Source organism: Bidens hawaiensis, unplaced genomic scaffold (assembly GCF_021521415.1).
Source record: "Bidens hawaiensis isolate Kalapana, Puna unplaced genomic scaffold, B.hawaiensis_p1.1 tig00009361_1, whole genome shotgun sequence".
Taxonomy (NCBI): domain Eukaryota; kingdom Viridiplantae; phylum Streptophyta; class Magnoliopsida; order Asterales; family Asteraceae; genus Bidens; species Bidens hawaiensis.
In genome coordinates, this window is record NW_027491690.1 from 217,295 (window position 1) to 232,677 (window position 15,383).

Here is a 15,383-nt window from a genome sequence, read left to right on the forward strand (position 1 = left end):
TTTCTTACATTAATTGTTTGCTTCATCAAAACTGAAACAATAATTTTAGTCTAAAATAATGATTACAGAAATGGGCTATTAAATATCCAGTGTTACGATTTGCGAGCTAACACCGGTTGTCATAGTTTTTCGTTTTCATTAGTGATTTATGTTAGTCCTTGTGTTTTTGTTTAGGAAGATTCGTTTGAGAATCACGTAACCTCTCACTCAGTTTTTCTTCATCATCCTCAGTTGTATTTCTTTCATCCGATCAGGTGAGTAATCACTCCCATTTTTACTTATTTTTAACCTTTTTGGGGACTTATGCGTATCGTATCATATTTATCTATTATCTAGTATTCAAAATTGCAACTGTTTAATCCTTGTGTGTATATCAGTTTGTGCCTAACTTGCTATTTGCTTACTTGCTTTATTTGAACCGCATTCGGAGAGGTCCAACATATTCTCAGTCTAGTATGATCATACGACCGTCGTAGTGGCCGGCATCCGACGCATTGACAATGGTTTCACCGACACCTCATTTTTGGTAACCAATGCCCATTCGCATGGCAACGGTTTAGCCATTTCTTTATGTTTGATTGTTTGTGTATGTGTTATGGTTTAACTGTTTTATCTCACAGGAACAATCTGCATATTTCTTTATATATTATATATACTATTACTGTTGTGTCTTAAACTGATGTTTACTCACTCAACATGTGTTGTTGACAAGATTATATTTTATACGCATTTGCAGGTTGTCAGCTTGGTTGTTTAGAAAGACGAAGATCAAGTAGAGATGCTTTTTAGGATACAAACTTAATTAATCATTGTTGTAATTTCGTTATACTTGATGTACTTAACTGTAATTGTTCTATTTGAAATTATTTAATAGATATTTACACTTCTAATATTGCATATAGTAACCTTTGAAAAGCTGTGAGCAATTGGTTCGCCCCGGCATTTCCGTCGTAGGTTGGGGTGTGACAGATTGGTATCAGAGCCGAAGGTTTAAGATAGGTCGTTAGTGGTAGCTTAGTAACATGCTTAGGAACCCCATACGTGCTTATTTGTTTACCTGATGTGTTCTATTTGATTGTTTACAGCTTACGTAATTACTTGCTAGATTAAATACTTATTTAACTGCTTAGCTATTTGTTTATTTTATTGTCATGCACACACACACAAGTCCGAAGCTATGCTTCACTCTCAAAATGTTTTATTACTCCGAGACTATATTTCATTCTCAAAATATTTTTATAACTTCGAGGCTATGCCTCAATTTTATAATATTTATATTAAATGTTATTGGATTGTCTTTTATTGTAGGAAATTTCCTTGTGAATTTTCTACCTTTGTTTTTGCTCGTTTTCACTTAAAACTAGGGAGTGTGACAAGATTCCCGGCCATAGTGGAATTTTTCATGCGACCAACACTTTAAGCGTTTAATGTAACCAGCTAAACGGTTACACCCTTTATTGTTTTTTTTTATTTATTGTTTTTAAAATGTCTAGTCGGGTGTAAAACTCATGGGACGCCATGGACACGCCAACTGTACATTTGCACAATTTGTTATATTTGCGACATTTTGTTGGAACATTATCATCCATGGTGATACACGAGATGTTTCAACTACTTGTGCTTGAGTTCGTTTATTCGTTATTTAGTTTGGTCGGTCAAATCGCCATGTAACGCTCATGGGCCGACAAACTCAATTGATTCGTTGATTCGTTAATTAAGTTGGGTCATTCAAATTGCCATGTAATGCTCATGGGAGGCCGACTAACACACTTGTTTTGGTTTTGGTATGCTAATAAGTTGGGGAAACAAAATGCCATGGAAAGCTCATGGGAAACCTAACACCTCGAATAACATTCGTTAATTGTTTTGTTTGTTAGATTTTATATGAACCAATTTATGATTTTATTTAACTATTCTATTATTCTATTATTAAACTATTCAATTCCTTGATTACCAAATCATTTTTTTTAATCAAGATCTATTGATTCGATCACTCATACACTCAAAACATTTTTATTCTCCTGATCGGATACAGACCCTTCATTCATCAAGACTCGGTTATCACGAGCTAACCAAAACAATTACACTCATTAAAATCGGTTTCCACCTATTCATCTTATCACATTATTATCATGTCAATAACTTATTTAATTTAAATAATATAATACAATTTAATACTCTTGACATCATATACATAAACTATTAAATATATTTCCAGTATTCAACCTCAAAATGTTAGTTTGTTAAAACATGTCAAACTGTGATGAAACTCATTAACCCATTGATTTTCAATTTGGATTCTAACTTATCCTTAAGTTATGAATAAACTTCAGCATAACATATTTAAGTTTTGTTTTACATAATAACTCATATGAAATATACACAACTATCCAATCTTCTCATCAAATCACATATTTATTAATTATAGAATGTTTTTTTAACATGAAACAACCAAACATGAATGTAAATCCATATATTGTGTGTAATTTTAGTTTATTTAATGAATAATATATTTTGACATGTTGACAGCTAAATTTTTTTTAATATATGACATGATAAATATCTCTTTTTTTGCTTTTTCGACTTGGGATTTATTGGAATTATATAAATATACGTTATTGTCGAATAGAAAGGCAAAGACGTTTTACGTGGTGTGTTTTAACCAAGGCCCGGGTTGGGACCCGATTGATTAAAAAGGTTGAATGTCGGACCGCTTCTCCCCATATATAATTCGGTACATGCATCGCCATACTCTGCACCATCCCCATTAAAGTCCGGTTTCGCCTTTCTACCACGCCATTTTGTTGCGGTGTGTACGGGGCGGTTAAATGCCGAATAATTCCATTTTCGTCGCATAACCGATTGAAATCACGTGAAGTGAATTCTCCTCCCCTATCGGTTCGAAGAGTTTTCATTTGTAAACCCGCCTCCGTCTCGATTAGCGCTTTAAACTTTTTAAAACTTTCAAACGCTTCACCTTTTTCTTTCAATAAAAACGTCCACATATATCGTGAGTAATCGTCTATAATAACAAAGACATACCTATTGTAACAACTCGGGTTTTCGTTTAACTTTTTATACCCGACCCATTTTTTTGCTTTCAGGTAATTTTAACTACTAAAATATCTCATTTATCGAGTTATTAATATTTTATTATTATGTTTATTATATCTATTTAATTATCCATATTAACTTTGAGTTAAATACACTTTTAACCCCAAACTCAAGTTCTATCCTAAATTGTACCCTCATCTTTAGTCCAGGGACTTAAATGCAAAATCTGCAATCCTTATATTATTATACTTAAACCCAAACCCATATGTCAAAATCCAACCCGTTTTTCTTACCCTTATACCCGCTTAACAAGCTTGAGCCGTAAGTTTCGTTGTCAACATGAAAATTGGATGGAAATTGGATCTGTAAGGTTATTCACCTTACTATAACGAGCTTGCCGACATAATTAATTAGGAAACAAAATTATATATGATATGTATTGTTTGTTATAACGAGCCGCCTTCACTCGTTTAACGAAAAACACTAGAACGAACATATTAACACAATTAATCTCATCTGTACATTGATATAGTTAGCGCCAATCTTCAACCCATCGTTAATTTGATTATTATGGTCTGCAAGTGTCTGTTCTTGATTCATCAATGGCCACGGCTGCAATGGCATCGTTCGCCGTCGATCTGTCGTCTAATCTGGTAATTAATACAATCATATTGATCGCTTTTAACTGTATTTCAAAAGCCCTAACACTATTTGTCCTAAATCATGTCCAGAAGCTACTGTTCGTTCGCATCTAGGGCCGTCGGGTTCCGTTCGTAGTACACCATCAATTCATAACGAAAACTGGTAATTTTTATATGCTTCTAGATCGTCTTTCAGTGTTTGATGATAACCCTAACTTAATTAAACATTCATAACGCGGAATGATCGATTTCAATTTCTAGGGTTTAGTCTTGATTAATGGTGTAAACGTGTTCTGTACATAATATATTGTTCTTGTGTCTTAAATCTTAATCAACTAACTTGCTAGATCAGATTGTTTGGTGTGTTTGATCTATTACAGTAAACCGGCCAGGGGCGCAGGTTCGAGCCCCCTGGAGGCGGTTGTTGTTTTTATTTTTTTTAAACGATCCATTAATTCATCTTAACTAATGTAAAATATTTAAAACGTTATTTTATTAACCGACACTCGTTAATTCATGTTGTTGGACATGGAACGTCTTTACACACTCGTTGAATGTGTGTGTGTGTATATATATATATATGAAATCTATCTATTTAAACAATATTATCTCATATATTAAAAACTAGGTAACCATTTATTATTATATCTCGAATCATAATTAATTAATTAAACTAATTATTTATAAATTCGATCATATGATTATTACACTCAGTTTAATGGTAATTTTATGAATAACCAAAAGTAAGGTTTCTTGTGATTTAATAATAGACTTTATTCACCCAATCAATAAATATTCTAATCTCAAACATAACTTAAATCATATCAAAATCTTAATTCATTAAATCGAGTATATCATTTATAATTAATTTATATTATATTAATTAAATAGGAATCCTTGACAGTTTATACTGAAGGGCTCATCTTTCTCATCATCATCCCCACTTATATATTTCTGTTCATCCGATCAGGTGAGTAATCACTTCCCCCTTTTTTACTTAGTTTTAACCTTTTTGGGGACATATGCGTATCGTATCATATTTATCTATTATCTAGTATTCAAAACCGCAACTGTTTAATCCTTGTGTGTATATCAGTTTATGTCTAACCTGCTATTTGCTTACTTGCTTTACTTGAACCGCATTCGGAGAGGTCCAACATAATCTCAGTCTAGTATGATCATACGACCGTCGTAGTGGCAGCGTCCGACGCATTGACAATGGTTTCACGACACCTCATTTTTGGTAACCAATGCCCATTCGCATGAAAACGGTTTAGCCATTTCTTTATGGTTGTTTGTTTGTGTATGTGTTATGGTTTAACTATTTATCTTACAGGAACAGTTTGCATATTTCTTTATTTATTATATATTATTACCATTGTGTCTTAAACTGGTGTTTTACACTTTTACTCACTCAACATGTGTTGTTGACAAAAATATATTTTATACGCATTTGCAGGTTATCAACTTGGTTGTTTAGAAAGATGAAGATCACGTAGAGATGCTTTTTAGGATACAAACTTAATTAATCATTGTTGAAATTTCGTTATACTTGATGTACTTAACTGTAATTGTTTTATTTGAAATTATGAAATAGATATGGAAACTTATAATGTTGCACGATAGTAACCTTTGAAAAGCTGTGAGCAATCAGTTCGCCCCGGCATTTCCGCCGTAGGTTGGAGTGTGACAACTATTACCCGAGATAGTGGATGGGGTTATTGGACCGCACAAATCACCAAGAACTAACTCCAAAGGTTGGGATGCTCTAAATGAGGATGTAGCCGGAAACGAATGCCTCGTTTGTTTACCCACCAAACACGATTCACACAACTGATTTTCGTGTTCAACATGTGGTAAACCTCGTACAAGATCCTTCTTAGCCATCGATTTCATTAACTCGAAATTGATGTACCCAAGTCTCGCATGCCAACGCCATGCATCATCTTTGATCTTTGATTGCAAGCATACAGGAGCTCCAATATTCATTCTTATTTTGTTGAGTCGGTTTGTGGATCTGTTGACCTTCATGAGTAGCCTCCCGTTCTCATCGTACATGGTCAGAAGATCGTGTTTCATCCGAATATCACATCCGGACTCCGTTGCTTGACCGAGACTTATTATATTATTTTTTAACTCCGAAATGTAATAAATCTCGGTTAGCAAGTCTTGGTCACACGATTTTCCTTGGAAAAGAATTGAGCCTTTTCCCTTGATTTCAACAAATGACCCATCTCCGAACTTAACCCTCCCGGTTATGTTCTCGTTTAACTCTAAAAAATACGACCGGTTTCCCGTCATATGATTACTTGCCCCATTATCCAAATACCATACATCATCTTCGACCTGCTTGGTCTCGTATTTCTTTGGTATTAGGTTTTGTTCGTTTAAGAACACAACTTGATGCATATACGCCGCATCATCAAAATTTTCACGGGCTTCGGTTTTGTTTGCTTCTTGACCCTTTTGAACTCGGTCCGGGCAACCGGATGCAAAGTGACCAAACTGGTCACATCGGTAACATAAAATTTTTGACCGATCTTTCTTCACCCTTACTTTTCCCCGACTTAATGACCCTTGTTCGGTACTAGGGGTTCGGTATTGGCCATTAAAACGGCCTTGACCTCCTCGTCCTCATCCCCCATTAGATTCAAAACTTCTATGACTTGATGAATCATATTTACCGAATAAAAGTTTACCTTGGTCACCCCCTTGAATTTCTTCTTCTCGGATTCGCTCCTCATAGGCTCGGAGTCGGCCTACAACATCTTCAAATCCCGTTTTATTGAGATCCAACACTTGCTCAAGCGAAGCAACCATCTGAATATACTTCGATCTTGGGAAACTTTTGAGAAACTTCTTTACTAACCTTGCTTCATCTATAACTTCGCCAAGAGCCGCAGATTTTGAGGCAATGCTCGATAACTTGCCCGCAAAGTTATCTACGGAATCTGACTCGTTCATCTTCATATTGTCAAATTCCATTGACAAGGTTTGGAGACGTACTTCTCTAACCCGTTCGGCACCTAAGTGTCGGGTTTTAATCGAATCCCACATGGCTTTAGCAGTTTCTTAATCTCCAATTTGCATGATCAAGGTTTTCAGGTATGGATTGAAACAACAAGGCCATAGCCATGTCATTTTTGTCTTCATCGGAGACACTCGAGTTGATGGTGTCCCAAACTTTGTGAACTCTTAGGACTACTTTCATCCTCATAGCCCACACGGTATAGTTTGTTGCAGTTAACATTGGACATTGAACGGAAGATGGCCCATTCTCTTTCCCCTTTGGCAGCGGCGGTGGAGTCGTGTCACCCATGGCTACTCAAACCCAACTTGTTTGAATAAAGTAACAATTGAACGAACTATGCGATCGACAATGACAATAACTTCTTAGGTAGATCAAACCAACTTGTTTGATCAACCACGCTAACAACTTCTTCGGGAAATCAAACCAACTTGTTTGATCGAAACACTTTCTTTGTTGCCGTTAATTATCGTGTTCTTGAACCGAGCTCTGATACCAATTCAAGAATGATAAACGATAATTAACGCACAACTTAGAAATAACCGACTTATATTATAACCAGAAAATATAACTCAAAAAACTGATTACAACATCTTTGGTAGTGATGGTGGTGATAGTTGTGTTTGTTGTTGTTGTTGTTGTTTCTAACACTAACTTTGTACATGTATATATACTAGTAACCCAACTTGGTCACCAAGCATAATGTGTGTCCACCACTCAAACTTGGCCACCAAAGTGAACTTGGGTAACAAGGTGAACTTGGCCACCAAGCATATGGAAGATTGTTTCATAATACCCCTTAGACTTTAACCGACTTGTTAAAACCTCTTAGACCCGGTTCACCAACTTGTGACCCGGAATAGAAATTAATCCAATAGTTCCTTGTAATAAATAAATAAAAAAGCTATAACGGTGTCGAAAAAAATGTTTTCTTTCCTTTTGTTTTCGTAGTCAATTAAATAAAAAGTCATTCTAGAATCACCAAATCGCCTACCGAATTGTTATATTTATAGCATTAAACTTTTTAAAATAAATACTATGCCCCTTTTAAATAGTATAAAATAAATTTTAAAAAATCATTAACCTGCCGCTAATCAAAATTAATCGTCGGATTATATGTCGGTGGAGGAAATATTGATAATCATATGATTGAAAAAGATCTCCGAGATGATGTGTTAAGTGAGGATGGGCTTGATGATTTCTAGGATGTTGTTCAGGATTGTCATATGGCACGTGACAACAAAAAGGAGGTTGAGGCTACGATTAGGTTGGCTCGTAACTTGGGGATTAATTTCGAGGGCATGGAAGATCTTGTTTGCAAGGTTATACAAGAAGAAGGGTTTTAAGTACTAGGTTGATGATATTTGGTTAACATGGTCAATTTGCTTTGGATGGTTTTTCGGGTATTTTATTTTTAGTTTTTTAGGGATTTTTATGATATTTAGTATGACTTGTTTTTGTTTTGTTGGTTGTTTGTCTTGGGGTTTTTGCTAGTTTCTTGCTGGCTTTTCTTTTAAATTGTCGTTCAAAAAAAAAAAAGAAGCAATCTACTTAATTTATGGTCAGCTCCTCTCTTTATCGTCGATCTTCAGTCAATCTCCCACGCCTCGTCCCTCATCATTGGGAAAACAACCCAAACCTTTGGTTGCTTGTGAAGGTGGGGGGAAAACCGGTTAACCGAACTGACCAGAAAACTGTACTGAAACCGAACGGGGTTGAAACCGATTATGTAGAAACCAATTTGGAACCAATTGAAACCGTAGGTTCGCAACGGTTTGTAATTCCCTGCCAAACCCGTTTACAAACTGGTTAACTAAACCGAAACCCGACTAAAGCCGGCCAAAAGCCGATCATAACCGTAATCGAAACCAATCATAAACAAGTCAATAAACCAATTTCAACCCGACCTGAAATTGATCATGAACTGATTTTGATTTTTGTTGACCAAATCGAACCAATTTCAACCCAAACAGGTTTGGGGTTTAGAACCGGTGTGTGCACCTCTAGTCACTTACTCGCTTTATTAAGAACCTTTAGTAAACTATGGGTTGCCAGAAAATCGTATTGTAGTTGGGTTCCCCGAGCACATGGTGCTAGCCTGCTCGGTAGATGCGAGTATGGGGTGAAATACAAAACCAAGTAAATACATTTACCATAAAAATGGATTAGTTGATGGGATTAAAGTTCCAACCAGGCACTTTGTTGCAAGTATAACTCTTTCTATTCAATGAGCTATAAACAATTACGAGTAGCCTATTAATGATATTAGTAGATTGTTCCATTTCATTCCACAATTCACTTATTACAAGAAACTCTTTTTACCTGATTTTTTGTTCAGCGAGCTATAAATAGCTTGGAGTAATATATTGTTTTCAAGTTATTCCATACAAAAAAAAAAAAAAAAGAACCAGTTACAAGATGCAAAAGACCTAAAGAGAAAATAAAGTACAAAATACAAGACGGACTACAAACCGCCTACAAATTATAAAGAAAAATTAACGAAATTATATTTGCACCAATCCTCTCAATCGAAGCTAGCTAGTCGACTTTTGTGCTTCACCCATAAAAAATATATAGCTTATGTGTCATTGATCATTTTGTCTTTCCATATTAACCAACACGTAATGAATACTATTGCTTGTGCCTTGTGCTATCGAACACCCATTCTTGTTGCTCTTGTGCTTATGAATGAAATCCAAAATCTCAGTGTATGAAAAAATTATTGAAAAGGCGGATTAAAGCGATGGTAAGCGTGAGAAAAATATAAACATCGCTGGTGAGGGTGAGGGTGGGAGACGAATAGTAAGATGGTGGCTCTGCCCAAAGCCAGTGAGGGTGGGAGAGGGATAGTAAGATAGTGGCTCGGTCCAAATCCGATGAAATTTGAAAATGAGAGTACTTCACGATGACATCTATAGAACTGCAAACATCATCTTCAACAAAAGGGAAGGCACATTTGAGTGATAATGAAAGAGCTATGATTACATGATATGCGAGTCAAAAGCAAATTGAATGATGTGATGGAAAAAAGTTAAGCAAGGAGTGTACCGGCTTAATGGCTCTTAATGAATCTACTAAGAGAGATTACATCTTAATCGGTTAGATGTAGAGTGTGTTTGGTTTACTAGAAAGGTAGACACTTCTTAATGGCTTATGAAACCTTTTAGTGGTTAAGTTTCATAAATATGCGGAATGATTTAGATGTTACTTCTTAATCAGCCAGACATTTTAATAATTCAACACAAGATTACCAATTGGTCCCTGTAATTAACTTAGAGGAGTAACATATTACATGTAATTGAACAATGGGGACCAAGGTTGCATATTTTTTCTTAATTATAGAATAAATCCATAAAAGGCATGCACATAACCTTTCATATGATTTTTCTAACTACGTACATATAAAAATAAATAATAATATTGATACAACAAATAGTATTCCATAACCTAGCTAGACCATAGGTTATCCTCAAAATCGTGTATGTTTTTCTATGCCACCTCTTGCAACATGCAAATCAACAATTTGGTTCTTTCTCTTTCCATCATTAAGATTCTCTCACCTTTCTCTTTTAACACAACTCACAAAACACAAAAGCAATTCAGAGATAAAAGGTGGTAGGGATGGTGTACCCTACTCACTTAAAGCAATTCTTGCTTTAAACCCGATACTAGATTCTAACTTCTAAGCATTCAGCCCCCCTTCATCCTACCAAAACAAAATCTCACTTTCTTTTTTTATCCAAAAGCTTAAACTTTTAGTTTAATGTGAAGAAACAAAAAACAACATTATATAGCTTTTCTAATTCAACCTTACCAGCGTGTAGACTATAATGCATGATCATTCCAAGGGTTTGTGTATAGTTCCATGGGATAAGCCAATTATCATCTTCATGTGCTTAGAACCATGTTACGTATACAATACGCGACACCAATTGTACTTTAGGAATGAGCCAAGTGTAGAGCCTTGGAGTCATCTATGATCACGCTAAGGTATCTCTCCTAGATGAAACAGGACTTGGGCGGTGCGCATGCAAGAACGACTCAACCATACGGAACAAAAAACAAGTTCGAGCTTTGGGCTCGTCTATTTAAGAGGCCCCAAACCTTTTAGGATTTGACAATGTTATATTCTATCTGATTTTTCCTTTTCGATCATAACTAACCCAACTCACAATCTCTCGAATTTTCTATTGAAATTGTGTGATTTGTTGTCATTTTGAAATCATATAAAAATGTGTCTCGTCATATTCCCATGAGATAAGATTCTAAGCTATAAATACTTTTTTTAATGAAAAGGGCCATGATTTTAGAATACCCCTTAAGCTATAAAAAATGCTTAGTTGATCCTATGCGCTTGTGAAATGTTGGGGTTCCAATGTGAGAGAGAAGGAAGTGATAGAGAAAGAATACAAGAGAAGCAACGGTCAAGAGACCCACAACATATCGTTAATACATTGTTAACCAATATTATTAGTTAATCACACATTGCTTGTAAATAGCACATTCTAAACGCCACACTTATGATAAAAGTGTACTTACATCATATAGAACTAGAACAGAAGTGATTGTTTGGTCGCAATTGTGACTTTATTCTTCTAGTTAAACTCAAATTAAACAGTTCAGGTTAATTTTTCACGATAAGTAATAATAATCAAAATATGAAAAACCAAATCTGTTTATAAGAAATATTCTTTTAAGGAATAAACTATAAAGTGTTATTAAAAAAAAACATAACGAAGGTGCACATGCAACATGTTTAATGACGACACAGGTACTGGTTTTGAAAATGTTAATATGTCCTATCTTCTGGATAAGTCTGCCACCAACCATCTCACTTGTTCACATCTGATGCAAAAGTTGTGTTTTGCTAGGATGAATAAGAGTAACATAAAAAGCACATGAAAAGGGTGAAAATAACATTAGAGGTGCACAAACTGAAACCGGTAACAAAGAGATCACAAATGGTACTTATCAGTTCGGGTGATTTTTTCTTAAAAGTCGGTTTTATCCGGAACCGGTTTTGACTTTCGTTGATTAAATCCGAATAGGTTAGTCGATCTAGACAAAAATTCAGTTTGTGCAACTCTGCTCATCATTATTTCGAGCTGGATATGCATAAAATAAGTATAAAGCACATAAAGGATTATTGTTCCAACATAATCGTATTTTAAAATTTAGATCAAAGTAGTAAATTCCCTAGCGCAATATGGTGGAAATTCAGTTTCGATTCGGTTCGGTTTGTTATGGTGCTGGACACTGACACTCAGTAAAACAATCGAAAGAAAAAACCAAAGAAATATAGTTGTGATATTCACAAAAAGAATAACGACAAGTGTTGCATATCGATTACCACCACCCCCTACCCACCGTCCACCACCACCCACCACTACCACTATCACCGTCTGCCACCACCACTACCAAAGTTCGTAAAAAACAAACACTTTTCTTCTTGCAAACTGCAAAGGTTTATTTCACCTCTTCTTCTACAGATGTCTGCGGATGTTGTCCACAGACTACAAACATTTTACATCTGAAAAACAAACAACACCTTAGTTTTAACATCTTTAGTCTACGACTTGCATTTTCTTGTATCTAATAGGTGGTTGGTGTATTGTTGATACCGGATTTTGCAAGTTGGGTTTTTGTTTTGTAAGATCATGCTTCATTTATCGCATCTTCAATTATTTTGCTTTATTTGCAATTTAAATACCTTGAATTTTCTATATTAATTATAGTTTGAGTTCGAGAGCAACCTCGTGATCTTTTTAAAAAAAGAGTAAAGGACGATTAAAATACATGTAAGCACTGTTTATATGAGTTCAATGTACATTTATGTAAAGTAACTTTTTTTTTTGGTTTAACTGGTTTGTCTTGTCCATAACACTGCTTACGTCTTCTCAAATTATATAGATAAAAGTAATGCTTAGTGTCAAAAACTTTTAAGTAGCTAACTGTTTGAGGTTTTAGGTAATATGTCTGAATGGAGTACCAATATTATGTTGTCCGGTGGTGTTTGTTGTACGCTTGTGTTATTCTTCATAATATGATTTTAGAGGACAACGGGTTAGCGATTTATCAACATAACTCAAATGAGGATGCCCCTATGTATGAAGAAATCAACGAACACAAAAAACGAAGAAACCGTCAAGAAATTTGAAGCCGAGAGATTCATGACGCATTAACGGCGGACTTGATCGAATGTATTCACGTTCGTTCAAGCAATCGGTAGTTTATTTATGTAACTTTTATTGATGCTTTTATTTTAAAATTATTGTAACTTTTCTTGTAATGTTTTATTTATGTTTATTAGTCTTTGAATGTATTGTAATTTTTATTAATCAATTAAATTTTTATTAGTTAATATAAAAAACAAAAGATTAAAAAAATCATAATAAAATAATTGAGGTTTCACATACTCTGTTTCACACAGTGTATTTCCAGTGAGAAATGTGGATGTGAAATGGGTATGTGAAAGCTGATGTGCCGCAGACGTGGCAGAGAGAGAATGTTTCACTAGCTTGTTTCACCTCACCCATTTCCATTGCTCTTAATTTAAAATCAAACTGATTTAGTTACTAGGTTCAAGTCTTTTAAACTCCATTTGTACAACGATTTTTATGTTATAAATTAAATTATAGTACTGTATTTTTACTTTTTAACGGCAAATTATATAATAATACTAGTGGTTGTTGATAGTATAAAGAAAATAAATATATAATATTTAACGAATGGTAAACCAACCACTACACGTATCAAACTTTTCTAACGTTTTTAATATAATGCCTTATATTAAAGTTTTATAATAAATAAACACTCTGTTTCATCGTAACACCTTGTTCAACTCAACGCTTGTGATACACAAGTATGTGAGTTCAGTGAAGAAACTTGGGATAAGTTATCGAGGTAACCGAAATCATTGACTCAAAAATCTTTAGGTTGGTGATACGGTTCGTGTCTAGTCCTAGTGTTTTAGTTGTTGAGAAAATTTTCAGTTCTTCCCAATACTTCCTATATTAAGTGTAAGGTCGTCTTCAAGTTTTTGAGTGCTCAAATCAAATATAAAAATGGGTCTTATGTAATTTGCTTCCCAAAGATAGAGGATATTTCAATTATTTTGTTTATATTTCAACTTTTTAGATAATTTTTAGACCATTTATATAAACTCAAGCCCTTATAAAAATAAAACCTTTTTAATATATAATTATGTATAAATTTTTTTAAAAAATTTGTACCAAGTGAAGGTTAAATCAGAAAATTTTAGGTGGAGGGTTTGAATTAATTTATGTTTTTTTATTCACAATCCAATGGGAGCTTACTATCTTTTTAACAACCAATGTATTATGAACAAAAAACGATTGAAAGTTTATAAGGAATAAGTAGATAAAAATATGAACAAATATATTAAAGAAAAAATAAAACTGAAATCTTAACTTTTATTAATATTCAGGATATTTTTGTTTTAGCGTTTACTCTCCTCACATGAAAAACAAATTGGTTAGAGACTACAAGGGATTGGCAAAAAAGTGTTATGTTAAACGTATTCATCTTTTTATGATTTTTATTGAATATGTTTTTTTTACTAGTAAATCCATCATTATTTAATACTTAGATTAAATGTTACTGATATTTGTATTTTAGAGTTGATCATGTTAGTTGTAATATAAATCTAAATAAGTTGAATGTGGGTTAGATACTTATTTGATCTTATTATAATTTTATAATCATATGGTACTTAGAGGCGAAACATCTATGTCATGGGGGTTTCAAAGGGGGCAACGCACCCCACCCCCTCTTTGCGGGGTCTGGAGGCAACGCTCCTGATAGCAGAGTCCAAGGGGCGGCAGACCCTGACGAGGTCCAAGGAGCAGATTGCCTGGCTGGGGTCAAGGTGTCAAATTAGCTTGTAATTTTTTTTATTTTAGACATTAATTGTTTTATAAAAATGCATTAAAATTTTAATTAAATTACTGGATTTTGGTGTCTAAATAGAGCATATATGATCGTATTTTGAATTTCAAAAGACATTATAACCGCTAAAGACAATTACCAAGACCCCTAAAACTAAAATAAACAGTGTCTTGATCATACAACAAATTACTAGTTCATAAAAAACAGAAAAAATCTTTACTCGTTTCTTGCACTCTAAATTATGAGTTTTACCATATCAATTCATATAGGATGATACGTTTGGCATCACTCAAAAAAAACTAAAACTAAAAACCGATTATTGTCGGTGATTTTTAATATTTTGGATTGAAGATGTAATACATTTATTTTAAACAAAATATAAAATTTATTTCAACCTATAGCTACAGTATTGAAATCACAAAGAGGATCTCAATCCACTTAAATATACAATGGAGCTGCTATTCATACACCCGCACTAGTTTTAGAAAGGGTATATAAAAAAAAGAAATTGTATATAAAATTAATTTATGAATAGCAATAGGGTGTATGAATAGATAATGCCATATACAAATATCTAGCAATATTTTATGTGTCTGATTTTGACATGCAACATGTGTCCAATATACTGTAGCGTGCAGAGGAACCAGTCTACCTATGCTATTGCTAGACAGACTAGGCCACACCTAACCCCAGTTAGATCTTAACCAAACCACACCCACTGGTTGAGTTTATTTAAACCAAAGGAATATGTG

General features: G+C 34.2%; 1 protein-coding gene across 1 annotated transcript; it reads right to left on the minus strand.

Moving 5' to 3' along the window:
• Window positions 1-3,622: 3,622 nt before the first annotated feature.
• On the minus strand, window positions 3,623-6,752 carry LOC143532113 (uncharacterized). The gene is made up of 3 exons (XM_077027253.1): window positions 6,459-6,752; window positions 5,611-6,200; window positions 3,623-3,704 (listed from the first exon to the last, which is right to left on the minus strand). Exons 1-3 carry the CDS (start codon window positions 6,750-6,752, stop codon window positions 3,623-3,625), a joined length of 966 nt encoding a protein of 321 aa, XP_076883368.1.
• Window positions 6,753-15,383: the final 8,631 nt, after the last annotated feature.

Coding starts and splice junctions, on each gene's coding strand:
- LOC143532113 (XM_077027253.1), bottom strand. CDS start 6,752: ATGTGGGATTCGATTAAAACCCGACACTTAGGTGCCGAACGGGTTAGA. Junction 6,201..6,458: donor AAACGGGATTTGAAGATGTT/GTAGGCCGACTC, acceptor CGATGTGACCAG/TTTGGTCACTTTGCATCCGG. Junction 3,705..5,610: donor CGTTGGCATGCGAGACTTGG/GTACATCAATTT, acceptor ATTAATTACCAG/ATTAGACGACAGATCGACGG.